Raw genomic sequence first — 26,771 nt, 5'->3', positions numbered from 1 at the left:
TCAGCACCCGTAGCCTAGCCCTTAAAGTCCTCACCCATATGGGAGCCAGCTGCACCACTTCCAGCTCCCTGCTTGTGGCCTGGGAAAGCAGTCAAGGATGGCCCACGGCCTTGAGACCCTGCACCCATGTGGGAGACCAGGAAGCAGCTCCTGGCTCCTGAGTACAGACTGGCTCAGCTCTATCCATTACAGCTGCTTAGGGAGTAAACCAGCAGATGGAAGCTCTCTCTGTCTCTCCTTCTCTGTGTAAATCAGCCTTTCCAATAAAAATAAGCAAATCTCTTTTTTTAAAAGTAACTATTGGTAAAGTAAAAAGGAAAGGGAATTGAGTAAGTTCGCTGACTGCATTTTACAGAATGCCTGAGAGCATTTAAGGCACGCAAGTCGCTTAAATGAAGCACAGCACATTTAATCAACTAAAAGTCAGTGTGGCAAAGCTGATATTTACCAACACGCGTGGTGAGGAAAGAGGGAAATGCCATCCGTTGTTACAGAGATCTATTACATAGTCAACAGAGAGAACACCAAGGTTGTCACAGACTGTGTAACTAAAAAGTGAGCCCCAAGACGAAAGTGCATAAGTCAAGTAGCAGAGAAAAGCCACGTGCAAATGAAATAGGACAAAATTTGGTTCAGGACCAAAGTAGTCATAATTAAACAAGTCAGGAATAAGAAGCATTGATTTAGTCAAAACAAAGGAAACATTCAACCTTTGTTAGACTAGACGGGACAATAGGAAGAGAGAGGGTTTCTGCAAAGCCACGGGCAGGAAGAAAGGAAATTAACATCTCATCTCGCACAGTGAAAGTCGAGAAGTCATCTCTAAACCTGAAAACCCCAGAAGCAGCAATAACAAGCATGATGTTTAAAAACATGGAAACGAATATTAAAATCATCAATCAAAAGAGATGAAAGGGATTTTATCTGGGAAGTGAATAGAGCAGAGTGCTGCTTTTCATAACAAGTTCTGTAGAATATTTGATCCCTTCGTGCCTAACTAATACAAAACATAATGCTTAAACAGGAATTTGAGCTCCACCAAACCGTATTTTCTACTCCACACTTTTCATTAGCTTTTTCACACTAAAAGGCTCCCTAGGTTTTCTTTGCAAAAGAGATTCTTCATCCCGCTTTGGCTTTTATGGAAAGCCACCCCAGGACAGAGAACCGACAGCATTAGCTTGGCAATACTTGAGGAACCTCCTGTGAGGGTCCAACGGCCCCTCTGAATTCTCTCAGGACAAAGCACTCAGGGCCATCCCTTAGGAGGGGCAGAGGAGGCAAAGATATTAGCAAATGAATAGATACCTATGGTGGTGATGACAGTTCCAGCAAAGAAAAACGCACTTCCCAGATCCCAGTGGCTGCTGTTGTTGGACGAGTTTCCAATTGGGCTGACTCCCGCGTTGTCAGCATCAAGGGCATGCTGTAAAGAAAAACAAACAAGACTCATTCTAAAAGTAAAAGGAAAAAAAAAAGCTTCCAATGACAATGATTCCCCTATCTTCTAGAACCGGACCAGCAGTGACCTAGAGGACTTGGAAGGGGTAGGGATGGGGCGGAAACCAGGGTAGAGAGCATGTTGTTGTTTATCTATAATTGCAGGCACAAAATGACCTAGATTATACAAAGCACACACACGTGGCTGGACAGACACAGAAAGGCGTCGAGCAGAATGTTCCCCCAAAGTGGTCATTTCAGTTGCTTCTTCACTCTTTTATTTCTTGTTAGAATGTTTCTTTTACAAAACAGATTTATTTAATTACTTGAAAGGTAACGTGACCAAGAGGGAGAGACACATAGAGTGAAATCTTACTTCTACCGGTTCACTCCCCGGATGGCTGTAACGCCCAGAGCTGGGCCGATCCAAAGCCAGGAGACTCTTACACATCTCCCACACGGGTGCAGAGGTCCAAACCCCAGAGCCATCCTCTGCTGCTTTCCCAAGCACATTAGCAGGACATCGGATCAGAAATGAAGCAGTTGGGGATTGAACCGGCGCCCTAATGGGATGCCCGTGCCACAGGCAGCTGTACCTGATACACTGCACCACAGGCCCTTGTTAGAATGCTTTACCCCAGGCTCCCGCTAGGGCCGTCGTGCTCTGCCTGCTACTGATTTCCAGACCTGTTCATACAGACATCACAGCATATACTTACACGAAGGCAATGGCTACAACATAACTAGGTGACATCATTTTAACTTTTCATTTCATCTGAAGAGCAGAAAGCCACTAGAGAGCTCTTCTATCCACCGATTCACTTCCTAAATACCTGCAACAGCCAGAGTTTATTTCGTTAGGCCAAACCCAAAGCCTTGAACTCGGTCTGGTGGTGATAGGGCTCCAAGGACGTGGACCATCACGACCTGCCGCCTTCCTACCACGCATTACAAAGGAAGCAGGCAGCAAAAGCAGAGTAGCTGAGACTTAACTCCAACATGGCACGCCCACATCCCAAGGGGTGAGCTAGCCACTGTGCCCACCCTGGGTCACAGAATCTGAATGGACCATGGCACATATGTATTCTATCATCACTATGTGACCCTTGGCTATAATAGTGATCTGTATGACTGTCATTTCACTCACCCGTTGCATTGCACATTGTTCATTTTCAGAATAAACTGCAGGGCCCGATACAGTAGCCTAGCGGCTAAAGTGCTTGCCTTACCCGGATATGGGCTGGAATCCCATATGAGCGCTGGTTCTATCCCAGCTTCCCCACTTCCCACCCAGCTCCCTGCTTGTGGCCTGGGAAAGCAGTTGAAGACAGCCCAAAGCCTTGGGACCCTGCACCTGTGTGGGAGACCCAGAAGAAGCTCCTGGCTCCTGGCTTTGGATTGGCTCAGCTCCAGCCGTTGAGACTGCTTGGGAAGGGAATCAACAGATGGAAGATCTTCCTCTCTGTCTCTCCTCCTCTCTGTATATCTGAGTTTCCAATAAAAATAAATAAATCTTTTTTTTAAGGATAAACTACAAGGATTTCTCATTGTCAACAGCACTTGGAATTCTGTGCACGTTACAGTTCACAATAAGCTGGACAAAGGAAGACAAATTTTCTCATACATCTGGGCAGGACCCTCTATGCCTTTGCCCCTTTGCCTAAGCCCTCCTCTGGATTTAATTCAGGCTCCACTTCTTCTGAGAGCCTCAGTCTATGCAGTGCAGCCCCACAGTGACGCTTTGTCAAGGCCCATCCTTCTGCACCAGGGACAGACTGCTAAAAGACCTTTCTCTGGAGCAGAATAAGGTGCAAAATGCCTTAACACTTGTCCTTGAATTGGCTTTGAGGCCAAGGGCAGAAGGCAGGAGGTGATGTCAGAGCAACTCGGTAGATGCAATTCACACAGGTGAGCTGTGCTGACAAAGTGACAGAAGAGTCATCTCTGGAAGAACAAAGAGACTCCGGTCCCTGGGCAGAAAACAAGACACAATTCAATACTGGAATGGGGTTCTATCTATCCTAAGTAATGTCCATAGGGCTTTGTTGACACAGCATTATGTGGTTATCACAAATCAGATTAGAATTCAAAAATGAGTCATTAGTATATTCTATTTTCATAAATCTGAGATATTTCCAACTCTCCAGGCCGAGATCAGCAACCTTTTCCATAGACAGCCAGTTAGTAACTATTTTAGCCTTGGTGGGATACACATAGTCTTTCTGGCATCTTTTTCTTTTCTTTTTTTAAACAGCCATTTAAATATGCAAAAGTCATTCTTAGCTTAGAGACTGTATAAAAACAGGCTGTGGACTAGATTTGGCAGACCTATAGACAGTCGACCAGATGACTGGAGGAAAAATAATCTCATTTATTGAAGTTTTTAATCTCTTTCTTGTTCTACTCTACAAGACTGTTGCTAGCCAATGAGCCTAAACTCTGGCTCACCCAAATTTAGAGTCTGACATCATGGGATATGTAGAGACTGTCTTTGCCGGTGGCTGGAGTTGGCCTAGCCCACAGCCATCACTTAGGGTCTGCTCTGCTTTGCAAGGAGGCAGATGGCAAATCCCTTCCCCTGCTGAAACACCCATTTTCACTGTGCCATGTGCCAGCAGCTCAAACCAAAAAGCCAGATCCAGGATTTACATTCTCATGATCTGTACAAGGCTGAAGGGTCCTCTTGTGACTAATCCCTCAGGGATCACTGCAACTGAGGTTCGCTCCAATCCCATCATTCAAAGCTGACAGTTACAACTTCCAAGAAGCTGAGACTTGAATTTCCACTAAATCTCACTGTGTGAGAATTGTATGTAAACATGGTAAGTAGACTTGATGCAGTCCACACAATTACAGATACACAGAGCAGACAGCTGAATATTATTATTTGGTTTACCAAAAAAAAAAAAAAAAAGAGCGAGACTCCTTTCCAAGTTTTGATTTTCTTAAATTGTGCAATCTATAAACATTTGATGTTTTTATCAATTGAAAGGGGGAAAAAAACACTTGGTAAGTTACCTGCCCTAAATCAGGTTCAAGTGTTATTCTGGCTTATTCTTTATACAGTGTGTGGGTGACTTCAGTCTACTCTTTGCACAATTTGCAAACAGTTAACATCATCATCACGTTTGAGTTGAGGAAACAGTTACATCACCTGCCCTGGGTCACAGTGAAGAACTGGAGAAGCCGAGAGCCAGACCCTGGGTGGCCAGAGTAGATGGCTGTGCCCTCTCCCTCCCACCAGAACACCTTCCGCCTGCACCACTCTTGTCTTCCTCCCAGGACACAAAGAAGGAAGATGACTGCCATCCAAGAATATTACCAGAAGAAATTTTAATATGTTATTGTTCTTTAAAAGATCCTATTTTTTTACCTAGCTATTCATTTATTTATTTGAAAGGTAGAGCAGCAGAGAAAAAGAAAGTGAGAGAGAGAATCATCGGTTCGTTCATTCCTCAAATGACACCAAGTTTGGCTAAGTCTGAATTCCATTCTGATCTCCCTCCCACACAAGGGTAAAGGTCCAAGTACCTGGGCCACCTTCTACTGCCTTCCTAGATGTGCTAGCTGGAATTGGAGCCAGAACTGCAATAGGCATTTCATCTGATCTGGGATGCCAGTGTCCCTAGGCCAGGTTTAATTGGCTGCACCACAAAGCCAGCCCTGCTATCTTCTCTAATTCATTTGCTTCTGTCAACATGCAAGTGGAAACATCAAAAAAACTCCACGTGGCTGTTGATGACACCTTGAATATAAAAGTTGTTAATTGCTTTCCATTTAAATAAATTTAAAAATTAATTTCATTAAAATGGAAAAAGATTGGTTGAATATCCAGAAAGAGATGTAGTAGAGAAAAGGGAAAGAAATGCCTGCAAAAATAAGACAGGAATACTAATTGACAAGTGAAAACATTTGTTTTTAAAGATTTATTTTTTTATTTGAAAGGCAGTTACAGAGAGAAACAAAGAGAGAGAGAGAAAGAGAGAGAGAGGTCTTCCATCTGCTGGTTCACTTCCAACTAGCCACAATGGCCAGAACTGGGCCAGCTGGAAGCCAGGACTCCCACATGGAGCTAGGTCGGAAATAAAACAGCTGGGATACAAACAGGGGGTCATATAATCTCTCAGCACCTCAAGCAGAGGTTTAGCTTAGTATCCCATGGCGCTGACCCCAAAAAAGGTTTTTTTTTTTTAAGATTTATCTACTTATGTGTTTGAAAGGCAGAGCCACAGACAGGTAGCAGGAGAGACAGAGGAAGAAATCCTCCATCCCACTGGTTCACTTCCCAATGGCTGTAACCATCAGGGCTGGGCCAGGCCAGAGCCAGGAGCCCAGAGCTGCCTCTAGATCTCCCACATCTGTACAGGGCCAAGCAGCTGGGCATCTTCCGCAGCCTCTCCAGATGCAGTAACAGGGAGCTGGATTGGAGCAGCTGGGGTCCAGACTGGCCCCCAAATGGAATGCCAGCAATTCAGGCAGTGGATTAACTCACCATGCCACTGTGCCAGCCCTAACAAGTGAAAAGTTTAACTTCAGTAGCAACAAGGCCCAGGACAAGGGCTTTGTTGTAAATCCTCACCTCTTCCCCCAAATCTTCAGTAAAGGGAGCACAACACACCCAAATGTCCCGGGAGAGCAATTTACTTAGACAGCAAGAATTAAAAGTAAAAAGGAGAAAGTACAAGCTCTCCAACAAGTCACCAAACTCTTGCTTAGGCTTTGAATAAACCCCACCCTGTGGTGAGAGTATTCCAGAATTAAAATGAATCCACAAACCCGGGCTATTATCACTTTGCTAATTCAATAACAACAACTCCAATTGAGTTCTCACTTGTAACTACTATTTTCTTTCTTAACACTCTTCTTTGCTTGAACTCAGGCAAAACATTTTAAAATTAAGTGAATTTGCTTTTAACGTTTGTTTGTTTTGCTCTACATTTAGGCTTCAAATGTGACAATACAGTGAGCTGTTCAGACTAACTCCTAAGGTATCACTTAAGATACCAGCAGCCCTGTGAGTGCCTTGGCTTCAGTATTCAGTGCCACTGCTGACTTCTGCTTGGGGTCAGGGAGGCAGCAATGATGGCCCAAATAACGGGGTTCCTGCCCCACGTGGGAGACCTGGATGTTGTTTAGGCTCTTGGTTTCGACCCCAGCAGGGAGTTACTCCAGGCATTTGGGGGAGTGAACCAGTAGATGGGAGTTTTGTCCCATTTTTTTTTTCTTTTAAAGTCTAGGTAAACTAGCCTATTGGGAATATCTGAGTACCTAGACAACAAGGGACACACAACTGAGTCATGCCCATGTTTAGCTTGAAAATGTTACTGGGTTAAAAAAAAAAAAAACATTTCAGAGTAGTTCAACCATTTAGGTCACAGACTTATGGATCATTATCTAATCACCTGCAAGTTCAGCCACTAAAAAAGGGAAATAGAAAAACTATGCATAATGGGCAATTACTTTATGTTTTAATTCCACACTTTCTTGATCTTCCATGTAGCTGCTAAATCAGAATTTCTAGCACCCACGCAGCTGTCCAGCAAACGGCTCAGGAATGACTCCTCAATCAGCAGTAAACAGATGAACACAATAAGCAACAGAGGCAGACAACTACTCTTCCCAGCAGCATGAAGGGAAAACGGCCTATTGACTTGGAAAGTCAGGGAAGCACACTGTAGGTCTGTGTATGTGTGTGTATATATACTTGTTGATTTATCTGGAGGAGGAAAAACGTATGGAGCTGACTTGAAGAATGCCGAGATCTAAAATAATCTGATTCTCTGCCCCGTCTTCCTCCCTCTTCCCCAATAAGAAACACTAGAAATCACCTTAAAAGTGCAAATTCACACAGAATGAAGAAAAAGAGGAGTGGGTGGTAACTCCCTCAACCAAGGACCCTGCCCTGTTCCCAGACTGGTTCCTCCCACAAGGCACGACCCAGCTGCATAAATCACGCTTCCGGCAGCGTGCAACACCATGGTGAGTGTTAGCACCACGCAGGGATGACTGATGTCCGCCAGGGGACCACTAACTGTCTGTGGCTTTTCTCCTATGATCTGTGTGTTCAATGAGATCATCTGTTTCACTGATTTCTTGTGGAGTATCCAAAAGACAGACAAATGATGCTACAGCAACAACCATTTGACTTGTCTCAGATTAAGCCAATATATTCACCAATCATGCCATCCGCATGGATGCTGAGAGCCAAGTGTGGCTGTTTGATTTGTTGTCCAAACCAGGATACTTGAAGGGTGAAAAATAGCTTTGTTAATACTGCTCAGGGTGGCTGTGTGCTTGGCCCAGGGGTTAGGACATTGGCATCACATACACAAATGCCTGGGTTCTACACCTGTTTTCAATTCCTGACTCCAACTTGCTGCTAACATAGACCCTGGAAAGCAGCGGTAACCGCTCAAACTCCTGCCATTTACATGGGAAGCCTAGATTACACAGCAGCTGCCAGCTTCCAGCTAAGACCGGGGCTGGGCATGCATCTGGGGAGTGAATCTCTCTCTCTTTATCAAACAAATAAACGAAATATTTTAAAAATAGTTATTATCACTATGCTAAAATCACAGGGCAAACAAAACCCAGGATGCAATCACTTCACAAACATCTTATATTGCTGATGCCAAAGGAACTGTGCAAAGGGACAACAGTGCCTCTGTGTCCCCCACATTCTTGCCCTGAGGGGCCAGACCAGGCCAAAGGGACTTCTGCACAGGGACCGAGGCCAAGTGAGGCTGTGAGTGTGACAAGTGTATTAAGCATGGAGCATGTTTTCAGCTACCAGTGGATGAAGGCAAAGCCACAAACCCTGTGAGAAAGCAATTGGCAGACCACACTGCAAGACACCGCTTATGATTCAAACCTCAAGACCACAGCAGCAACATCTCCCTATCCATTCACACACTCAGAGCAGAAGAGCCTCTGCTGAAAAACTGAAAGATGACATGCATGGACTTTCCACAGTTGCTGTTTGTCTCTCCTGCTTCAGATATTACTATTTCTCAGACACAAAGGTGAATGTGCTGTGGGAGAGGCAACCCACCCCACCAAGGGCAAGGCGCCATGATAGTTCCAACAACAGGGGGAACTGTCATGCACCTCGAACCTCATGCACCAGGAGCCTCTCAGTCCATTCAAAGCATTTGCTTCAATGTGCAGGCAGAGGAGTCTATACCTCTTGCAATAAAGATATTGAACAAAATAGCAAATGTTCAGCCAGTGCAAGTCACTGGGCTTCTGTAACCCTCAGCTTCCTATGAAATGAGGAAATCATAGCTACTGCGCAAGACGGTTAGGATTGTCTGAAGCGTGCAAGACTTCAGACACTGGGCCTTGTCATTTCCTCTCCAGTATTATCAGTAAGAATAGCAGTGAGAAAACACTAGTACATAGATTATCTCAGCCCTCACGATGCCTCTATATGGTGGGTAAGGCTTCCATCTCCAAAGGACACACACGGTTTAGAATAGGTAAAGGCCCCTGTCCATCGGCACACACCTGATCCGTGACAAAGTTAGCAAGCAGTGCCACTGTGATTGCCGACAGGGAACACACTGTGCTAAACACAGACAAGGAGCCTTCTCTCCATTCTGAGTTCCTCTTTCTCTCCATGTCCGATGCTCTTCAACAGGCTCCCGGGCTCACCTCCAGCCTGGGGCCTCTGTGCTGTCTGTGAGAGGATGACAGGGAAAGGAGGCTGATGTGCACCATCACCTCCTGCCGAGGCGGACAGCTGTTGTAGCACTCGGGCTTGACTAGCCTCGCCACACTCAGGTCCCCACACTAACTGCTGCACCACCTTAGAGTATCCTACGCATTGACACTAAAAACCAATCCAGATCACGAAAAGGCAGCAAGAGGCATCTCGGTGTGGTGTGAGTGCCATGATGGTGTTTATCTTCCCGCAGCCCTGAGTATTTAGTTATGTGCAAATATTAGCCTTTCCTTAGGTTCCCAGGGGAGCCAGGCAGCAGGCTTTCATCAGAACTTTATAGCCTGGTTATAAATCTAAAAGGAAGCCACCTGCAGAATGGATAGGACAAGTGGAGAATCTGTTTGACATGTTAGAGGCGACACTTAGATGAGCAAGACAAGCTTTCCTGCCACCATGGGTTAACACCGTAGGGTGGGGGACATTTTAAAATCCAGTGAACATTAGCACATGACTAGTTACATACTGCCATGTGACACTGAGACATATTTGGGGGAGTGTTTCTCTTTCACTGTTCAAACTGTGCCTTATTCTTGGGCCCTGCGCGATAGTGTAATGGTTAAGGTCCTGGCCTTGAACGCACCAGGATCCTATATGGGCACCAGTTCTAATCCTGGCAGCTCCACTTCCCATCCAGCTCCCTGCTTGTGGCCTGGGAAAGCAGTCAAAGACGGCCCAAAGCCTTGGGACCCTGCACCCGTGTGGGAGACCCAGAAGAGTTCCTGGCTCCTAGCTTCGGATTGGCTCAGCACCGGCCATTGTGGCCGCTTGGGGAGTGAATCATCGGATGGAAGATCTTCCTCTCTGTCTCTCCTCCTCTCTGTATATCTGACTTTCCAATAAAGTAAATAAATCTTTTTTAAAAAAAAAACTGTGTCTTATTCTGTAGAATTAATGTTCTCTCTTTGGCTACATGAAAACATAAAAAAGAGACATCTCAAAGCATAAGGAAGACCACTAAGGAAGCAGAGACACACGTATATACATTGATGTGGTCGATAAACCTAGACTAACTAACCATTCCATCACACGTCTGTCTCCGTTTGGATTTAACCTCTGCGGGCTTAATAACAACTGAGCCAACTGATGAGAAACCACCTTGGTCCTGAGCTGGATGAATGTCCCACCCATGCTGCCACTGAGATTATTTCTATCAAAGATGGGTTTGTTCAGCTTCTGTAAATTTTATATTTATATGCCAGGCTACAAAAAATGGCTACGGGAATCCTGATGCTTTGCAGATTTGAGAGAAATGAAAAACAATTGATGAGTCCATGGCCCCTGCACTGAACAGTCCAAAATGTAATAAAACACTAATAAAATCAGGGGGAAAAGATGTTTCTGTCCTTGAATTTCCACTGTTGCTATTTGATTGGAACTTCTGGTTGCTCTTCAGTGCGCAATATTAATTCTGAATTAATATTTCATTTCCTGTGATCCCTTAGGCAATGCATTAGCACCCATGACCAGTTCACCTCTGAAGCATACAGTTTGAGAGAGGGAAGATGAGGAAGCAGAGACAATCCCAGAGACCTCAAAGAATGTTCTAGAATATTCATTTAAAAATAACCAGAGTAGTCAACATTTGCAATATGCCAGTTCTCCCAAAAACACTGGTAATAGATCTATTCGTATCCCTCCCCCCCCCTTTTTTTTTTGCATGAGTTGACAGAAAACAGAAGCAACTTTCTCAAGCTTGCAGTAATTAGCAAATGACAGAGCTGAGACATAGCTAAAATCCTCTTTCATTTCTAGCCAACTCGTATCTCCCACAAACAGCTCTCTGTCCATGTTGTAAATGTCTTTCAAAGCTCATCTGTGATGTCATCTTCTAGAACCATAAAGGGCAATCAGGATTTGTATTTTTGGCTTCCATTTTAAGAAGAACAAAAGCTTAAATCTCCACTTACTCAGTGCCAGTGAATTTCCCATCTCTTTTGTCCATTTCCACACACACACACAAAAAAAGGCGTTGGTACAGACCGATAAGCCACTCTTAATTGTGGACCCAAATGACAACTCTGTGTTTTTAAGTGGAATAGACCGTCCCATCCTCAGTGCCTTATGGTATAGCACAAAGCCATGTTCTTTTCGATGACAACTACCAGGTCATCATTACTCCCTGCACTTTAGAGTAGGGAAGGTCTTCAGAGGGTTCCTGGAGGTGGAGCCAGCGACTCCTGCCCTGAGAGGAGGGAGCTGAAGTTTCCCTTGTTTTCTAGAACAATCACACTGGACTCTAATCATCCAAACTAAGTCAGGCTCCCAGATCTAGGAGTAGAACATCATGGTTAAAAATGCATGGATTCTGGAGCCAAATTCCTTGTCGGTATCTACTCACTTCTACAAGTTTCTGTACCCCTTTGTTCCTTTCATCACTACCTCAAAGGATTGCTGTAAAGATTAAATGATGAACTACATAAGAGATATGGGGGTCGGAGAGGGAGCCTCAAAAAGCTCATGCAAAATGTGTATTTTGAAAAAAACAGTATATAGATTTCAAAACTTGTGCACCAAAATAAACTTACTTTCTAATTCCATTTGTCCATGAAATTTTTGTGGTACTTAAAGCAGTCCTTGGAAAGTGTTAGCTAATGATATAATTATTATCAGATCACAAAGTCCTTGAGGACAGGTGCTGTCATCTTTCACTAATATACTAAGATACACAATAAGCATTTGGTATTAGTTTTTCAAGTAAATACATTTGACCATAAGAAATGAGAATAACGTGAGAGTCACACACCATCAGTATCTCACTATTTCATGGTGTTTACTAGTAGCGACACTTGAAATAAATTCAACCACATGCACAGTTTATAGAAGCAAAGATACAGAATCATTCATTTCTAGCTTTTAGTTTTATTTATATGAAAGGGATTTAGGGAGAACACTGAATTCTCATTTATAGGATGATCTCCCAGAGGCACGCCAATTTTCATTAGCTCTTCAATTTCTGGCATAAAAGCTTGAAAGCTTCTTCACTCATCCATGATAATTAGCAAGCTTTGGGATAAAAACAAAAGTAATGGTACAGCGGAGGCCTTCCAAAGACAGGGCAGATCTCACACTGAACAATCGGTGTGACCACTTGGCAGACGAGGGGCAGTGTCTCTGGCCTCACAGCGAAAGCCAGGCAGGAGTCATTATTTCACCTCCGCAGAGCTGTGTCCTTGTCCGCTGAAAACCTAACGCTGCCCTCACCAGAGATCACCTGTTGCCTGAAACGAACCTCAATTGTCATACTTTTTGATGGACTACTTTTGCTAAAATCTTTACACCCCCAAACATGCAAAGCCTTGGAGGTTATAAATACCAAGGGAATGTGTTTATGCATGAAGAAGACAGAATCATTGTGTGGCAGACAAGCCACTGACAACCAGACCAAAAAGAAAGGACTTGTATTCCTCAGAAACAAGAGAAATTTCTGTGTTCTCACCTTAACTATTCTAACTGAAGGATCTTGGCCTTCAAAACAGGTGCAAAAGCACCATTTCTTCATTTCTCCAACCTTAAGCAACTGTGCCACACATGAGGGATATACCCTGAAAAGGTACTCGTAACCTCCATGGGTCATGGCCAGGAAGAAGCTTCCCTATCCGGCCCTTTGAGTAGATTTCCCTCTTAGTCAGGAAAAATTTTCTTGAATCAGTACACATGCTCTTTAGCCAAGAAAGTATTTAATTAAGAGATCAAAGTTCAAGTTCCCCCTTTGCCACCGGCTAGTTGTAAATGACAGCATTGGCAATATTGTTTGCAATAACAGTGGCTGTCTCCTGGTATAATACAGGGTGTCAAATGAGGTTCAGCAAGCCAGATGAAATACTTAGCATGCAAGCCACACAGTCGGCTTGAATGGTGTCAAGTAATATGTGTAAGGTTGTCCCTGAAACCTCCCACAAACGGTCATTTTGTGAGCTTGCCTATGGCTTCCCTTGAGACTTCTCAGTACAGAAGCATCAAAGACGATTGTACTGGGACAGCAGGACAAGCGAGAGCAAGAGGGACAGCAGCAAGGATAGAGAAGTTCTTGAGACACAGTGAGTGTCAAATCCAGTTCATGGGGACTAAAGTATTTCAACAGCACTTTGGTCCACTGCCAAAGAAATGCAAGCATTTCATGTGTGTTTATCTATTCACTCACATGCTCTGAACTTCACTTTAAAGAAGAAAGATGAATGGGGAAAGAAAATAGCATTTCTCAATCAGATGAGTGGGAGTCTGACTTTCCCCTACCTCAAGTCCAGTCTAATCACCTACTGATTTTGTGGCCTTTGACACAATTCTTAACATCTTCAAAGTTATTTGCTCATTGAGAAAGTGGAATAATGATGGAACGTACCTTGCAAACTTGTTGTTAAAAGAATTAAAGGATTGAAACACTTCAAATAGTGCCTAAAGGAAAGGCAGCAACCAATATGTGGTAGCAAACTTGCATTTTTACACATGCGCTGCATGGAGAGTCCACGCTGTCATCTTCTGCACATTCCCTCCCGTCTCAGGGGTAAAGGTTCACAGATGAATGTGTCTCTGTCATCCTCCATGGCCTGAACTGCTGAACCCTAGCTCAGGTTAAGTGGCTTGCTCTAGGATACCAACCTCATCCTGGTGCAATTTTCACACAGGTTCTTGATAAGGGGCCTCACCATTTCTATATATGACACATACATGTTGTTCAAAGTAAGAGAACTAGAGGTCCAGCTTTGGGGGTACAAGCCCTCTTGCTGGTCCACACCTTGGAATCAAGGTTCACTCTGTCAGACAATTTGCTGCTCAGTTCTGCTTGAGCCCACAGTGTCCCTAAGGTTCACCAAAATTGTGTCTCCAAATCAGCCGTCTACTTGATAAGCATGATGCTGAGTCCCACCAGCAAAGGCTGGGATAAGGATAAACCTCGATTGGGATAGGAAATTACTGTGCTGCCTCCCTGGATTCAAGCCACAAAGACCATGCATCTTGATTTACTTGGTCCAGTCAGCACTGGGAGAAGGACTTCCTTGCAGGACACGCTGCATTTGAACAGCACAGTTTGTCAGTGAGAAAATGTTGTATTTGAAGCATATTTCAGAAGCCTCTTTTCTCTCCCTTGGCAGAACTCCACAATGCTTATAATGTAGGAGCCCCTGGGAGGGTTTCTTTTTTCTTTTTCTTGCCCTAACAAAGGAGTAGCAGTAATCATGCTAAAAGCTACTGAGCTCTTTGTTTGCATCTCAGACCATCCTACCAGGTGGACACAATTTCCCTTTCACAGAAGGGAAGTTGAGGCCAGGTGCAGACATGGTACTGGCCCAGGTGGTAAAGGATTTAACAGGGAGGATTAACTCCAGCCTGGGTGCTTAGCTACCACTACGCATGGCCTACCTGGGCTTTGCCTGAACAAGCAGGGATCTGGAGCTCATAACAGGCACTGCAAAGACCTTTCCTTAACAAGGTGAATCATTTTCAAGAATTTTTTGTCAACCCTTAATTGCAGCCTTTTCTCTGTCTCTCAGCATCTCTGATCTATGATGTGGCAATATTATTTTTCCAACTGATTTTCCTTCTTCCAGTGTGTCCTTCTAACTCAATTTCCTGATGACCAAAAGATTTATTTTTTCCAGTAGAAATTTTCCATCCTGTCACTACCTTGCTGAAATCTTACAGTCCCCACCACATGCAGCCAAAATTCTTAGCATCAAATCTCTCCTCTACTCCTTTTCCCCAGGCTCACTTCCTACCACTCTTCCCACCCTTCTCAATGGGAGCCACACTGATAACATTTCAGGTTCCTGGAGTGGCTGCACATAAACTGTTGGGGTGGTCTTCAAGTACAGCCTGCCCAACGACACTTATTTTGTATTTGGCATGTCTGATGGAACGGGTGCTAGTTCAGAGCCTAGGATACATGTGTAGGCTTACTGACAGCAAACCCTGAATCTTCTGCTTTCCAACCAAGTGACCCTGAGCATCTAACTTCACCTCCTCCTGCCTCACTTTGTCATCTGTAAATGGGTACCAACGACTATCCTCAGGGGAAAGTGCGGGTGCACGTGTCTGACATCAGAATCCCTGTGTTCAATTATCAGCTCCAGCTGCTGATTCGAGCTTCCAGCTGATGCACACCATGAGCGGCATCAGGTGATGGGACAAGTAACGGTCTCTGCCACCCATACTGGGGGAGACTCAGACTGAGGTTCCTGGCTCCTGGCTCGAGCCTATGCCCAACTCCAGCCATCTCAGCAATTGGATCCTGTATGGGTGCCAGTTCATATTCCAGCTGCTCCACTTCCCTTCCAGTTCCCTGCTTGTGGCCTAGAAGAGCAGTCGAGGACGGCCCAATGAATGAACCAACAGATGAGCTCAGTCTATCTTTCTTTCCCTCTTTGTCCTCAAATTAAGTAAACAAACAAACAAATAAATAAATAAATAAAAAGACTACCCTCATGGAATAGCTTTGGAGACTGAAGGAGATAAATAACCACTAAGTATTTTCTGACTTCTGTCTCACCCAGTTTCCATTTTTTCACATATTCCAAAAGGTCTAGTGCAGTGGAAGCCAGTCAGTCTCACTTGCCTCCTTCTCCAGGGCTTCTCAGCCTAATGACAGATTGGAGCAGATAATCGGTAGTAACCAGGAGCTGTACTGCGCACTGTAGAATGCTCTACAGAGTCCTGCCTCCTATTCACAACATGTCTGTAGCATCTTCTCCCTTCTGGCAACAAAAATGTCACCAGACACTGTCAGATACCCCCAGGAGGCCACCCTTCCAGAAAGAGCCATTGCTTGAAACCGAACTCCTGAATAACACTCACAGCAGCCACAGCTCCTTATCTGAACACTTACCACATGCCCAGCACAGTTCAAAGTTCTCAGAATGACCACGTTTAATCCTCTCATTACCCAACAGGCAGGGAATTCAGCCACATTTTATGGATATTGGATATTGAAATTGGAGCACAGGATCCAGTGTGATGGTTCAGAGGTTAAATCCTCACCTTGCTGGCATTAGGATCCCATATGGGTACCAATTCATGTTCCAGCTGCTCCACTTCCCTTCCAGCTCCCTGCTTGTGGTCTGTGAGAGCAATCAAGGACAACCTAGTGCCCTGGGACCCCGCACCCACATGGGAGACCCAGAAGAAGCTCCTGGCTTCGGATCAGCTCAGCTCTGGCCCCTGTGGCCACTTGGGGAGTGAATCAATGGATGGAAGCTCTTCCTCTCCAGCTCTCCTTCTCTCTGTAAGTCTCTTTCCAATAAAAATAAATAAATCTTAAAAATAAATCAATAAGCTGGAGAGAAGTTAGTGGAGGTGTATCCTATTCCCATCTTTTCTGTCTCCAGTGCCTGGGATACAGCAATGCAAAGACTCAGTGCATCAATGAATGGACAGACGAATGGATGAGTGAATTAATGAGAGATCGCCTCCACAACAGCTGCCTTGCTTCTTTAGCGTACAACCCAACTTCTTTGCACTACTGTGTTCATGGCTCCATTTTCCTTGATATGCACAGAATATCAACATCTTAGCACAAGACAAGACATACACTAAGAGGTCCAAAATCACAAATTGAATGAAAGCTACTAATGTGATATTATTATTCCAGTCTCATAATCTTACCAGAATGGCTCTTCCATGTCCCCTTCAGCCTCTCTATCCATACACTCAGAGGCCTTTTCTCTACCTTACACTCAGTGGTGTTGAACAGGTTAGTCCATCATGGTTTGTTTAAAATTTCTTCCTTCCTTGGCTTTTAGGACACCTTCTTAGCCCAGCATTCCCAAGACGAGTTCAGCATCCAGAAGTAAATAAGCACACATAGGTGCACTTGAATTTGAAATCCAAAGCCCATCTGCCTGCTGTTGCCTGTGGCCTCCACATCCAAAACCAGATAAGACAGAGCATAACCTGCTGCTCCTATGTCAGGGCCACCAGCCTCTGTCACGTGTTTCTTGCTCTTCCCTGAGGTCTCAGTTCAAATGTCTCCTCCCCCAAGAAGACTCCCTTGTCCACTGGAAGAAGGTCAACTAACGGTAAAACTTAGTGGTCCAGGACGGATTCCATGCCGTCCTCCCTCCCCACAACTTGGTCTGTGCCTGACCAGCCCCTGCTCACCTGAATCAACGTCTCCAGCTCCTGGGGGCTCACACAGATGTGATCCCGCAGGAATTCTGCCTTCTCCAAGGCAATGGTGTTCTTCTGGCTACTCTCAAAGGGCTGCTCCAGGGCCCGAAAGACGAGCCCGCCCGTGACGAGGTAGACCACTACGACCACAAAGATGGCGACCACTGTCTTCCACTTCATGACGGTCTGCAGGCCTCCCTGGGAGGCGCCTTCCATCCTGGCTACCACCGTGGCTCGGGAGGAGATGGAGAGACGGGGAGCCACAGGGTGCCCGTTAGTGGCGCTCTTGGGTTGGCACACGGGTGGTGCTGCTGCAGGCACGGCCACTGAGGATCAGGGAGCAGGGAGGAAAAGAGAGAGGGTGTTGATAAAAACAAAACACAAGACTTGTCAGAAACAAAGTACAGACAACCCTCTTATGCCAGCTGTTAAACGTAAGGATTAAGAAAGGGTTCCCCAAGCCCAGGGAATTTGATCAATTGCTAGATGCCCACTGGAGTTCTTAATCATTGAGCTCCAGGAGTCCTGGGTTTTGTTTGTTTGTTTATGTTAATTTGAGTTTGGACTGTTTATATTTTTCTAGAAAGGGTCTAAATTGGCAAATCACCTCACTGTTATTTATAGTTTACCTCCTCCCTTTGTTTCGTTATTTAAACAGTATAAAACAAACACAAGAAATCACCACAGACATGTGAGTTAGGTTTATTTGGAGGCAAAAAAAAACTTCTGAGACCCAAGCATAGTTTTTCATCATGTGCATTTTCCATGAATGCTTTAAAATTTGTATTTTACTTATTTGACAAGCAGAAAGACAGAGGAAGAGGAAATAGAGGAAGACCCAGCTCCCATATCCAAGCACAGAGGGCTAGAACAGAGCCAGGGGCAGAAATGAGACAAACATCCAATGGCCAAAACGACCCTCTCATCATAAAAGAAAGGAGGATGAGCTTGAGACAAGGTAAAACAAACAGGCTTGGGTTTCCGAGGGCAATCAGCAGCAAACACAAAGAAAATAAAAGGTAATTGCAATGATGAAACAAACAAGGATGATATTCTATGTCAGTAAAAGAGGTTTCCTTAAAAAAAAAAACTAACAAGAATAAAATAGATCCTAACAGTATTTCTAGTATCACACATTATGAATAACTTAGATGACCACTCCCGATCTACTCATAATAGAATTCTTCTTCTATCATCTTCTAATGAGAAGTCATTGGAGCGGAAATTTCCCCTTGGTTTTCAGAACACAGAGAACTCTCCAAGGCCCCTTGTTCTCCAGAAGGGCAATTGCATTACCCTAGAAATAAACATATTAAGCAGAAGGCTTTTCTGCAGTGGCAGGAAGTTCAAGGTGGCATCCTATACATGATGCCTTCATGAATTACAGAAATGTGTCTCATGCAGCAGCAAACGCTCACTGCACTTCGATCCTGCGCTCCCTTGAAGTATTCACATTCTTACAATGGGCTCCGCATGCTGCAGCCTGCCTGTGGATGGAAATAAGGCGCTATGAATTGGCAAACCTAAGCACTTCTGTGGATCAACCAATCCCTCTCCAGAGGTGGTTAAATCACTCAAAGCAAGTTCAAAAGTAGACGTGTCTCTCCTTGTTCAAAACACTGGCAATCCTAATAATCCCTGGCCATCAGGGTGATCCCTGAAAATAATCTGCATTGGGAAACATCTGCCTCTCCTCCTTTGGAAATCTGCTTTTCCCTTTGGAAACCAGGCCTTACATCAGCCTCTCCCTGGATAGCATGCTGTCCAGTGCAATAATTCAATGTGACATTTCCGTCAGACTTACATGAACACAAAATACTCAGGGCTCTCTAATGGAACCATCTGTGAAATGGAATGAGCTCCTGTTAAACTTCCCTAGTGATGCTACATTCAGGTTCCTGTTTGTCTTGACTGACATGGAGAAAGTGAACCTTGACAAGGGTGGCTTTCCTTCAACCCTGATCCCATAACGGATTCATTCTAAATCCTCCTGGCCCAACCCCTTATGTCTTTCCCCTGCCCACAAGCTTCAGCCTCATCTTTCAGGCCACCCTCACCTGCAAACTGAACCAAGCTTACAGGTCCTAAATAACCTCCCTGTTTCACTTCTACACAGCTCCTGCCCTACACGTAAGTCATGGGCTAAATTTTACTTCTGGAAGCACTTCTTTTCCTTCACCCCGCCTCCTTTTTGGTTGGCAAACTAGCGGTCTCCAAAGACACCTGCATCCCAATCCCCAGGAACCATGAATGTGTTTCCTTGCATGGCAAAGGGGATTCTGCAGATGTGACTAAGGACCGTAAAGTAGAAAGCTTATCCCAGATTGTGAGTGAGCCCAATACACTCTCGGGGGTCCTTAGAACAAAGAGACAGATGGGTCAGAGAGAAGAAGCTGGGAAAGAAGATGAGGTTGAGGTAACACAGACACAAGAACGAGGTAACTGGAACAGGCAAGAGACTGTTTCTCTCTTAGAGTTTCTGGGAGGAACCTACCCTATGGTCGCTTAGCTTCTGGCCCACTGACCCTGATTTTCAGCTTCAGACCTCCAGAATCACAAGACAATCAACTTACACAGTTTTAAGTCACCAACTTTGTGGCCATCTGTCACTCATACAGCCTTGCCTAGCACTCACAGGGGTGCTGAGAGCCTGTATCTATGTCACTCACTGGACGGAAAGCTCCATGAAGGCAGGCACAAGTTCCACCTTCACTCTCTTCAGTCTCAACCTGGAGCTGCCTCCTTTGTGAAGTCCTCCTTTACCCTCCCAGTAGACTCGGCATGCTGGTCACCCCCAGCGGGTCTGTGAACTTCTTGGAAGCACATAGTTCACCTTTCCATCACTGGCTCGCCACTTCCTAGCATAGTTCCTGGCATCAAGCACGTTTGGTTTCTGCTGCTGTTGTTGATAAACCCTTCAGAGTACACACAAATGCCCTATCAGAAGCAACACCACCCTCAATAAGATGCATTTATTTAACACTGACTTGGCATAAGTGACTTGTGGTGGGGTGAGAATAGGTCCTGATCCCTTCCAGCTTTGGAGTTTGACTGTCTCCTGAAGGACAGCCCACAATGGATCTAGCATTAGATAGAGTCCAAGCAGGAGAGAAGCAGTGCTCTGGGGAATGGAGGCCAGTTGGAGCTGGGTTTCCTTCACTGAGCTGCGTCGAGTGTGGTTCCAGCAGAACAAGACTTGGGAAAGGTACATTCAGGCCAGGTCTTGCTGCCGCCTTCCTAAAAGACTGTCCCCAAAAGCAGTGTGAAAGGAATCCACCAATTCCTGAACTTCTAAAGCACTATAACAAAACAGCAGTTTCTGTTCCCAACCCATTAGAAACTGGGTGACTCTGACATTGTTTATTTATCTATGAAATATGAATCATTGCCCCTACAAAGACCCCAGGCACAGAGCGTGAGCCTCCCTGCTTTCCTGGCTGAGGTGTATTTGCACACATCAGGAAGATTGGCCAGGACCTCAGATTGCTACAAAATGTTTTGTGTGCCTGACTAAAAATGAAGTTGCCTGCTGTGACAAATGGGACCGTGCATTTCAATGACTGGAAAAGAATTTGGAGTGTGGTTTTTTCCTTAAGCTGGATCCATTTTCAAAGGGAGTTTGAATGGACCCATCTCTTCCTCTGAGAAACCACAGTTGCTCTCGCTCTGGCACAAAACTGCTGCCCTGGGATGAGCCACCAGAGGATTCTGCACCTGATGCCAGCAAACTAAAAGCACGAGGCAGGCGACGGTGATGTGATGGTGGTGACGGAGTTCCTGAGTACCCGCCCACACATGTCACTCTGCCACCTTGCTGACATCATTGCATTTGGTCCTCACCACAAGGTCTTCTCATGTTATGTGAAGCAAAGCCTTCCAGAAACAGATGCCAAGACTGAATGTGTAGGGATTTTAACAAATGTGCAAGGATGTGGAGAAAGAGGGACCCTGATACAATGTTCGTGAGAATGCAAATTGCCACAATTGCTATGGGAAACAGCATGAAGATTCCTCTGAAAAACTAAAAATATATCTTCCATATGACACAACTCTCCCACTCCTGGGAATGTATCCAAAGGAAATGAAATCAGCATATAAAGAACTACCTGCCTCAGTTCATAATAACTAAGATATGGAATCAACCTAAACATCCACCACCTGATGACTGCATGAAAAAATGTTGTATATATACATGATGGAATACTACTCGGTCATTAAAAAGGATGGGATCCTAACATTTGCAACTTGGAGATGACGTCATTATCCTAAGTAAATAAGCCAGACCCAAAAAGATAAATATCACGCTTTCTCTTATTTGTGGTTGTAAGCATCTAAAACATAAGAAGTGTGTGGCTGTCATCTCATTTGGTGTATACTTACAAATATCAATTCACTGAATCATACTTGTAAATGACAGTATATTCTTTCTTTCCACATAAAAAGAAGAGAGTGAAATGAAGAGGACTCTTGAGGTACTAATGGTGTGTTGTTCTTAATTTGAGTGTTGATAATGCACATGATCAGAAGACAAAACACTCATTTATCTGTCTCCTTATGTGCACTTATTGGTACAAATACTGTATTTCAACAAAATACTTTTTCAAATGGGTAGGGATTTTCATCAGGACAAATGTGTATTTGAGAAAAATGAGAGGACACAAGGGAGGCTAGAGCAGCCAGAAGATGCTAGCTCAGTCTGACCAGCAGTGGAGAGTGGAGGAACGGTGAGGCAAGTGTGTGAGCATGTGAGCAGCGTAAGGAAGGTCCTGGAAGGTTGTCAAGGAGTTCCTGAGCTGAAGTGGCCATCAGAGGAGTTCTGTGCCTCCCTGGAACAATCCTACAGCAACCCTCACCATGCGATCCTTGTCTTGCTCAGTCAGCGCCTGGGAACAGCCCAGGGCAAGTGCACCTGCTGTGCAAGCCCAGTGATGGTTACCAGAGCATCCGGTGAGGCTCTCAGTCAATTAGACCACAACTGCAAGCTCAGGGTGGCTGCACAGCAGCACTCCGCAGACAAAGAAACTAGGACCCAGACATACAATCTGGTTAAGCCACAGTCAAGTATCTAGAAAGTTGTGGAACCAAGATTAAACTAAAATCATCTGGAGTCAGAGCTACAGCTTAGTAAGTTAAGCTTCTGCTTGAGGCACCGGCATCCCATATGGGTACTGGTTTATGTCCCAGCTGTTCCACTTCTGATCCAGTTCTCTGCTTATGGCCTGAGAAAACAGGATGGCCCAAACCCTTAAAGGTCCTACACACATGCAGGAGACCCAGAAGAGTCTCTTGCTTTTGGATCGGCTCAGCTCAGGCCATTGTGGTCATTTGGGGAATAAACCAGAGGATAGAAGATTGATCTCTCTCTCTCTCTCTCTCTCTTTCTCTCTCCCTCCCTCCCTCCCTGTTAACTGTGCCTTCTAAAAATGAAATAAATCTTTTTTTAAAGAAAAACTAGAATAGTCTGTTAACAGCACTGCGGTGCAGCAAGGTAAACCATCATTTGCAATGCCAACAGCCCCTTCTCAAGTCCCAGCTGATCTGCTTCTGATCCAGCTCCCTACCAATGCAGTTGAGAAACCAGCAGAGAATGATCCAAGTACTTGAGTTTCTGCCACCCACATGGTAGATATGTAGCTTGAGTTCCAAGCTTCTGGCATCAGCCTGGCCCACGCACAGTTATTGCAGCCATTTGGGGAGTAAACCTCCAAACGAAAGATGTCTTTTACTGTCTCTCCCTTTCTCTGTTTTTCAAATAAATAAAATTAACTTTTAAGAAACAGTAACAAAATGAGACCAATCTGATTTCCGAGTCAGTTCTACTATGGAGTGTAGTCATAGGAAAAGAGAAAACAAAGCAAGTTCCTTCTATTCAGAAGTGAGAAAGTCCTTTGTTTCAGAAAAGTGAACAAATATTTACCTGTCTATGAAATTGCCTACTGCAGCCTCCTAGTGTGGATGGAGTAACGGATAACTCACAGAAGGCAATGGCCTATCACACTTCACAACCAACAGAAAAGATTTTGATGACAAACGTGCTGGCAAGTACTGACCGGAAAGGAAATTTGGGGGGACAGAAACCCTTCAGTCAATGCTCATTTTCAAATGTTGATTCATAAATGCTGGCACATATCATTTTTGCCTGTATGCAAGCAGATATGGGGATTGCAGTGAGATATGTAGAAATCTGCTTGTTCATGGCTGAAGACATTCTTAATAATTGTAATTCTTCACCCTTTCAATTCCTGGGGACTCCACAGCAGCACTCATGTATGTTTGCCTAGCACCTTGCTTGGCATTGAGGGTACCTGACTGAGTAAGATCCATCCTGGCTTTCGGAGTGAATGGAAAAATCAACAAGAGATTTTACTCATGAGCCCATTTGCTTTCTACAAAACTTTCCCTAAAGAAAAGTGATCATCACCTGCCTTCTAGAAGGGTGAAAAAAAATGGGGTTCAGGGAGGTTTCCCCGAGTGGCCTCCCCAAGTGAACAGGCAGCAGCATCCTTGAATCCCACTTCAGACACCTAACCCTGAGCACCATCTGAAGAGACGAATGGCATCCAGTAGCTCCCGGGTCTCCTAGCAACTGAGCTGCAGCCACCCCAGAGGTGCCACTGTCACACAGCAACGTGACTCTGCCTATTGATCCAGCCAAAGTACAACTGTGTCTGTGGACACACCCCCATATCCACCTGCAATGACAGCCCAACATTGCCAAAGAGCACCCAGATTTAGTATGGAGTCCCTAGAAGGCTTTCTGAGGCACAAGCAGACTTAAGGCTGGTGGAAAGGAAGGATGTCTGGAAGAGGGCAGGGGCAATGAGAAGCAAATGATTCCCTCTTAGATGCTCCTTCCACCTGTCCACAGTTATTGTGGGTGTCATTGCAGCCCGTGTGTTTCTTCCCTCCGGTGTCAGACATTCCAGCAGCCAAATCTTGTTTTTCCCATTACCATGCATTAGTCCCATGCCTTCAAGGTGACCAAGCTCATGCCAGTAAGAATGCCACTGAATGAGCAAGCCATGTGTCTGCAGTGCTACCCAAGGCTTTGTTTTTAGAGAGAAGAAAAGGATCTCGTGGAAAGACCAGGACCACAGTCTGGAAAAAATAAGCACAGCTGTAAGTTGAGTGGAAGGAAGAAGGAACAGGCTGCCACCAAGTCCACATCTGTCCCTCCCCTCACCTTAGCCACACTCTCATCTTCTCTCACCTGAATCACGGTAGCAGCCTCCGGTCCCGTCCCCCTGAAAGCCATCCTCCACACCCCAGCCGCCTGGAGCTGTCTAACGTATGACTCTGATCACATTAACCCCTGCTCAAGATTCTCTGAAGGCTCCGTGGAGACTCGGGGTAAAGTTCAGGCTCTGGGGCTCACTCCAAGACTCTCCCTTCCAGGACCTGGCACCTGCCTATCTCCCCAGCCTCACCCTCTGCCACACTCCCACAGGCAACCTTTGCCCCAGCCAAACCCAGCAGCACCCAGGTCCAATCCCCTTGTAGCACCCAATGACGCCACCCTCTGGCTGCCCCAGACAAACAGGGCTTAATTCCCAGGTTCCTTTCTCCTCCCGACTCTTTTGATGTTTGTTGTTTTGTTTTGTTTCTGCTAACTCTTCACACTTCAAAAATCACCTTTTGTGTCACTTCTCAGTCCTCCTTCATTGCCCACTCCCTCAGCTTAGAGCCTCTTCCTAATGTCTCAATGTGGAGCTTAGTAGATTGTGTGCAACTAGAAGCTCCTAATTATAGTTTGTTCATTCTTAAATGTATTCATTTATCCATCCATAAATTAGCCTTTAGCAGCACACAGGATATCAAGTTCACAATCCTGCACCCAAGAAAACTTGACTGCACATGGCTAGTCTAACAGAGAGAAGCAGCCTGTTGCTACTACTGGGGTGTGTGTGTGTGTGTGTGTGTATGTGTGTGTGTGTGTGTTCTATTCATAAACACCCAGAGTCAAGGTGTTGAAAGCAAGTGGTCCTGGGAGAGCTAGCTCTTTGTGAAGTGTACAATCCCTGGAAATCATTAGAATGGAAATAGGGTTATAATCCTCTTCCTGGGGCTCCAAACAATTCTGTTCTAGATTTTATGGTTCCTTGTGATGGAATACAAGGTTCTTTTATTCATGGGTGTAAAATACTCGTTATGTCAGGGGAAAAAAATGATTTAACAGCACAAATCATCACTGGTGAATCCACACAGGCAGAATTCTCCTCCAGTATGTATTCCTGGAGTCCTTCCAACAAGGACCAAACTGCATAAACCAAAGCTTGCAGGATTGCCCTGCCCCATCACTGCACACCCCACTGAGGTTCAAAGAACCAATGACTTCCTTTTTTCAAAGGCAACAAGCAAATGGTTTCTGCTGATCATTTCCCAACTCATATTTATAAAGCAACGTCATGGTACAGCGTCAGGGGCCTTCTCCAGCAGCAAACAGGGCCCAAAAAACGAGCTCCAGTGGTGATCCGGTCTACCCTCCCAGCACAGGTTGAAGCTCCATTCTAGCCCCTTCCTCCCCCAGGAAACATCAGGTGTAGCTCCTGAGGCTTCCTCCCCTCCCACCTGGAAAGCTACAGACAGTAACACTGTCAGGAGATTCCACGCAGTAAGTAGGGCATGTTACTCAATGCCACTTCAAAACACACACTCTGAGTGTGCTCTCTGCCAGGTGCTCTATGCAGACAAACGCTACCAAGTGTGCAGATGCTACACACTAGACACAAACAAGGGATACAGAGAGACACAAAGAGGGAATGGTCAACTCTATCAAAGAGGAGACCACAGAAGATTTCAGACACTTATAGAAAGAGTATTAGGTGTCTAACAGAGACAAGGGGAGGAGAGAGGAAGACAGAACAAAAGTGGACACTGAGGACAAAGCACTCAGCCTGGGGTGTTTGGGAAATCACCCTGGGTCCGTGTGTCAGGACTAGTGGGTGTGTTCACCAAGAAAGAAAGTGAAGAAGATTCATATTCCTGGAGTATGTCCTGGGAAACTATCCCAAAGATGGTAGGCACAGGGAGAAACATCAGCTAGTCCCTAGGTTTAAGAGTGAAGGGTATGGGCCCGGCACGATAGCGTAGTGGTTAAGGTCCCCTCACCTTGCATGCACTGGGATCCCATGTGGGCGCCAGTCCTAATCCCAGCAGCTCCACTTCCCGTCTATCTCCCTGCCTGTGGCCTGGGAATGCAGTCGAGGATGGCCCAAGACTTTGGGACCCTGCACCCGCGTGGAAAACCCGAAAGAGTTCCTGGCTCCTGGCTTTGGATTGTCTCAGCTCCAGCCACTGCGGCTGCTTGGGGAATGAACCACTGGATGGAAGCTCTTCCTCTCTGTATATCCGTCTTTCCAATAAAAAATAATAATAATAATAATAAAATCTTTTTTTAAAAAAAAGAGTGAAGGATATACTCAAGTGCTATTAAAGCCACAGGACTGAGTGAAATGGCCCTGACCAGACACCAAATCTACCTGAGTGTGCGACTTTCAAGTCATTAGAA

The 26,771-nt window shown here is 45.2% G+C and overlaps 1 protein-coding gene across 2 annotated transcripts in view; it reads right to left on the bottom strand.

The window, feature by feature from the left end:
• The window catches only part of KCNK10 (potassium two pore domain channel subfamily K member 10), a 96,402-nt gene that overhangs the window by 45,785 nt on the left and 23,846 nt on the right, over positions 1 to 26,771 (bottom strand). Inside the window, exons 1-3 of one of the 2 annotated variants that reach the window (XM_040975202.1) lie at positions 24,474 to 24,528; positions 17,255 to 17,589; positions 1,309 to 1,426 (exon numbers count right to left, since the gene is read on the bottom strand). In XM_040975202.1, coding sequence (XP_040831136.1) covers positions 1,309 to 1,426; positions 17,255 to 17,479 — 343 coding nt within the window. In that variant the 5' untranslated portion in view covers positions 17,480 to 17,589; positions 24,474 to 24,528. Of the gene's footprint in view, positions 1 to 1,308; positions 1,427 to 17,254; positions 17,590 to 24,473; positions 24,529 to 26,771 lie in introns of those variants that run through there. The other variant, XM_040975201.1, reaches the window with a different exon arrangement.

Source organism: Ochotona curzoniae, unplaced genomic scaffold (assembly GCF_017591425.1).
Source record: "Ochotona curzoniae isolate NIBS_2020 unplaced genomic scaffold, NIBS_Ocur_1.0 contig_2688, whole genome shotgun sequence".
Lineage (NCBI taxonomy): Eukaryota > Metazoa > Chordata > Mammalia > Lagomorpha > Ochotonidae > Ochotona > Ochotona curzoniae.
The sequence above is the reverse complement of the archived record's forward strand: the minus strand, read 5'-3'. Positions and strand labels throughout refer to the sequence as shown.